Below are 5,304 nucleotides of genomic sequence, written 5' to 3'. Positions count from 1 at the left end.
CGGTATCTCTTGCCGAACCATTAAGTTACGGGGACGTAAACACACTAGCATTGGTTGTCAAGCGATGTTGGGGGGACAAACACAGACGCACAAACATACACACACACACACACACACACACACATATATATATATATATACGACGAGCTTCTTTCAGTTTCTGTCTACCAAATCCACTCATAAGGCTTTGGGCGGCCCCGAGGCTATAGTAGAAGACACTTGCTCAAGGTGCCACACAATGGGACTGAACCCAGAACCATGTGGTTGGTAAGCAAGCTACTTACCACACAGCCACTCCAGTGGCATATGGTGGTGGTTGTGTTGGGTGTACTTTCCACACCCAATGCCACCATATTTCAATCAGGAATATAACAAAAATTTTCCATTAAGATTTGAGATTAAATTAATGAGAAAATTAATATTTATAATGAATTTGCCATTTTCAGTGGGTGCATAGCACATACCTAGCACACCCAGAATATATGCTCCTGTATTAAACGAATATTAACTAACTAACCCTATACTTCAAGGTAGACTATTCTTGTAAATAAAAGATCTAGTTTTATCTTAGACTGTTTCACATAGATTCATCCAGTGGTAAACATATCTCTGGAGTACTCAGCCACGTAAGACTTAGTAAAGTCGGTCAAACAAGAGGATCCATCAGTATTATTAGTAGAAACATTGGTGTTTAGCCCTAAGTGAAACCTGACTATGCAGGCCTATGATCAAAGACGTTCCAGCTATGACCATCCAGTCTTTCTATGGGGTTTGTGACGCTACATTACCTAATATGCTCTTTTTGTATCTGAATCAATAACATGAGGCTTGAAAGAAATTTGGCTGCTATCTCTAGCTGAGTGAGCAACAAACAAAGGAGAGAGTTAAGAAAGAAAAACAGAATATGCAAAGCACTAGAGAGAGAGAGAGAGAGAGACCAACAAAGCAATGGCTGAGAGAGAGAGAGATGTAGAAAATTGGTCAATCAAACTAGCAATGTTGATGTTGTTCATGCTATCAGTGAATCTAAAGATCTAGGATCAAATAAGCTCTCCAGCTGTCATTACCAATTTTCCCATTTTTTCTATGTTTTGTTTTTCAGGTCATGATAAGCTATCCTTTTGGTCAAGTATTGAACTCAGAAACATCAGTCAGGAAAAATCTAGTCCCAAAGAACTTATCCACTCACCCAACTTACTGCTACGTCAACCTTTCTTGCCTGCATATTAACATTAAGGCTCCATTTATGACCATTTATCGGTTTTTCTCTTTCTATTCTTTTATGATGAGGATTTGGTTATTATTTCTAGCATGCCAAGTGGCCACATGAGCTCTTCCTATCCTAGTTGACTTTAGAATAATGAAGTAGAAAAATGTGAGATTGAGGAAGAGAACGACGACAAAACGTCTAAGGGACAAGAATGAAATACAAGATTAAAGAATCAGTAGAGTAATGAAGGAGATTAATGAATGAAGGAGCAAAAACTATGAGTGGAAGGAATGAGGAAAATATGAAAGTGGAGATAATGGTTGTGATGATGATGATGGTGGTGGTGGTGGCAGTGGTGGTTGAATGTAAGGAGTATGTTGGTGAGGAACGGAAAGCAAGGGGAGGTAAGGTGAATCAAAGCAAGCAAAATGTAACAACAACAAGAACAACAACAGCAAATAAAACAACGAAATACATCAATGCCATAAAAGCCAAAAAAAGCAAAGAAACTATCTAATTCTACTATATATATGTACATATATATATATATGTGTATATATATATGTATATATATATATATATATATATATGTATATATATATATGTATATATATATATATATATATGTATATATATATATGTGTATATATATATATGTGTATATATATATATATGTATATATATACATACACACACATTTGTATATGTATATATTATATATATGCATGTATACACATCTATGTATATGTGTGTATATATTTATATAGATATATCTATATTATATTCACACATGTACATATACATATGTGCATGTATGTGTATGTGTGTATATATATATATATATATACACATATATATATATATATACATATCTAAATATATATTAATGATATGAATCTAAATACTAAAACACCGAACAAAAGCATGAAAGGAAAGAGAGAAATAAAAAGAGAAAGAGAGAGAAAAAATGAGAGAGAGTAAAAGGGACTAAAAGAAAGAGAGAGAGAGAGAGAGAGAGAGGAAGAGATACAGGTAAACAAAATAATAGAAAGAGTTTCCAGCATGGAAAACTAAAGATAGATAGAGAGAGAGAATCAAGGGGAAGGCAGTAGCAGAAACAGTAATAGTTGTAGTGGTGGTGGTGGTAGTGGTAGTGAAAAAGGAGAGGGTGCAGACAAGTGACTATTTTTTTTTTCAGATTTTTGTATTTTTTTTTTTTTAGAATTTTCTCTTTTTTTTTTTTTTTTTTTAAAGAATCGAAATATTTTAATATTCAGAGTAGAGAACATATGGTTGGAGGATTATATGTGAAAACTCACTTTTCTCACCCATCCTGTCGGCCCATATTAAACGGCTTAAGCCTATAAATGTAAGAGAGGGGAAATAAATAATACAAAAAAAAAATTTAAAAAAAAAATAAAATTACAACAACAATGAAATTGAACACACACATAAAAAAAAAATTAAGCCACAAATTAAAAATATTTCAAATAAAATGATAAAAATTAAAATTTATTTTAATTTTCCACAAATGTTTTGAAATTTTTTTTTTTCTTAAATTTAAAAAAAAATTAATTTTAATTTTTAAATTGAGGAAGTCAAATATATTGATAATAAAAACAATGAAAATGGGTGATGAAAGTGATGACGATGATGACGATGATAATAAAGATGAGGTTGATGATGAGGAATAGGATGAAGTTAATGATGATAGTGATGATGACGAAGAGGGTCTTTATGGTAATGATGATGATGATAGTTTCCTTAAATAGAGCAGAAAAGCATTAAGGCAATTAGAGTCAAGTGTCTTAACCAAAAACGCTGTAATAACTGACGAATTGATGACGAAATATCGATGGATGATTGATTTTGCTGAAATTAAAAATATTGATTTTTTTTCTAACACAATACAATATTAATATATAAACACACATACATACATACACGCATACACTGATGAATACAATATTATGAGCTTGTGTGCTTTGAATATTTAGAATAAATACATGGTACCCTTGTGTGTCATAAGATGTAACAATGAGAGTTAGCAAAAAAACAAGGGTTAGCATCTTGTCGTAAATGACTGCCTCAAAAGATTCCACCCAACCTTGCAAGGATGTTGTTGTTTGTTGGCACTCCGTCGCTTATGACGGCGAGGGTTCCAGTTGATTCGGTCAACGGAACAGCCTGCTCATGAAATTAACGTGCAAGTGGCTGAGCACTCCACAGACACATGTACCCTTAATGTAGTTCTCGGGGATATTCAGCGTGACACAAGGCTGACCCTTTGAATTACAGGCACAACAGAAACAGGAAGTAAGAGTGAGAGAAAGTGGTGGTGAAAGAGTACAGCAGGGTTCGCCACCATACCCTGTTCATTTCCTCTTTTGCAAGTTACCTGGTAACTTCTCTAGTACCAGTGATACGAAAAGGACACTCAGTTCACACTGTAATGTGGTTGGTGTTAGGAAGGGCATCCAAGCCATAGAAACCATGTCAAAGACATCAGTGAAGCACAACGCAGTTCAGTGGCTGGCTAGATCCTGTCAAACTGGTTCTTTTTTCAAGCTAGCAGAGTAAAGCTCCAAGGGAGATTTGGCTGCTATTTCTAACAATAATATTATAAGTTTGAATACATACACCTTACCATAGAATACCAAACATGCACTTATTATAACACTATATGTATTTATGTATGTATGTATGTACATTTATACACAGAGATCCATAAATACACACACATATGGACACAGTCAGGCAGATAGATTTGTATGGTTTGGTTACATGTCATTAAAGGGAGATCCCTGGCTTAAATCGGAAGGCAAAGAACCTTTATAGGAACAAATCTTAGGTCTGGTCTAAGAAGTACCATAACAATATATTTAGCTCCAGTCTGACTGCATGGTGAGCAATACAAAAGTAACATACACAAATATCTATATATATATATATAAAACACACAAACACGTACACTGAAATGCATATATATATATATATATATATACACATAGTTATATATAAACATGAACATAGGTATGCATAGATATGTTTAAATACACAAACATACATATACGCACACACATGACAATATAAATATACATACATAGATATAGATACACTTATATACACACAAACATACATATGCACACATATATATATACATATATATGTATATCACTGCTCATACAAACATATATATACAGACATAAACATTACATAAATACACACATATTTATATACATACATATAGACACAAATATGCTAGCATCAATGTACAATAAGAACATTTGTGTGTGTGTGTGTATATACACACACACACATGCATACACAAACACATACATATGTATGTACACACAAACACAGAGGGGAAAGAAGCTATGAAAGAACAGACAAAAAAAATTCCCTGTATCTGATAAGGAGATTATGCACAAAAAAAAAATATATATATTTTTGTTGAATCGAAAACAAAAATAAATACCCCTTTAAAAAACACTGTAAAAAAAAAGGTACATTTGTTAAAGCAGTTAGCCAAGGTAGGGGTGAAAAAAAAAAGTTTTTTAAATCATGAAAAATATAAAGAAGCTTAAGATGAAATATCATTAGATGATTATCTGCTTCTTACAACATCTTTGCTTCTATCGCAAACACAACATATCTTCGTATACTGAATTATTTAGTTTTCATGGTAGTGATCTTGGTTTAAATGAATCTTACCAGTGGTGGTAGTACATCTATCACTTTATATTTATCTAACCATCACTTTCTATCTATGTATCTACACAAATATTGTTTTCTGTATGTTTCTTTTTTTAAAATTGTTTTTACCTATCTCTCTGTCTGTCAGTCTGTTTGTTTATCTATCTATCTATCTATCTATCTATCTATCTATCTATCTTTGTCTATGTATCTCTGTCTATATATCTATTTATATCTGTCTATGTATCTCTGTCTATATATATATATCTATCTATGTATCTGTCTATATATCTACTTATCTCTGTCTATATATCTATTTACCTCTGTCTATATATCTATTTATCTCTGTCTATATATCTGTCTATGTATCTCTGTCTATATATATATATCTATGTATC

The 5,304-nt window shown here is 32.4% G+C and overlaps 1 protein-coding gene across 3 annotated transcripts in view; it reads right to left on the bottom strand.

The window, feature by feature from the left end:
* LOC106882795 (ephrin type-A receptor 4a) overlaps positions 1-5,304 on the bottom strand; it is a 38,758-nt gene that overhangs the window by 27,836 nt on the left and 5,618 nt on the right. For 2 of the 3 annotated variants that reach the window (XM_052977013.1, XM_052977014.1), the window contains exon 2: positions 2,530-2,571. The exons of the other annotated variant lie outside the window; for it this stretch is intronic. In XM_052977013.1, coding sequence (XP_052832973.1) covers positions 2,530-2,571 — 42 coding nt within the window. The remainder of the gene's footprint in view (positions 1-2,529; positions 2,572-5,304) is intronic. 3 annotated transcript variants of the gene reach the window in all.

Source organism: Octopus bimaculoides, chromosome 26, assembly GCF_001194135.2.
Source record: "Octopus bimaculoides isolate UCB-OBI-ISO-001 chromosome 26, ASM119413v2, whole genome shotgun sequence".
Lineage (NCBI taxonomy): Eukaryota > Metazoa > Mollusca > Cephalopoda > Octopoda > Octopodidae > Octopus > Octopus bimaculoides.
The sequence above is the reverse complement of the archived record's forward strand: the minus strand, read 5'-3'. Positions and strand labels throughout refer to the sequence as shown.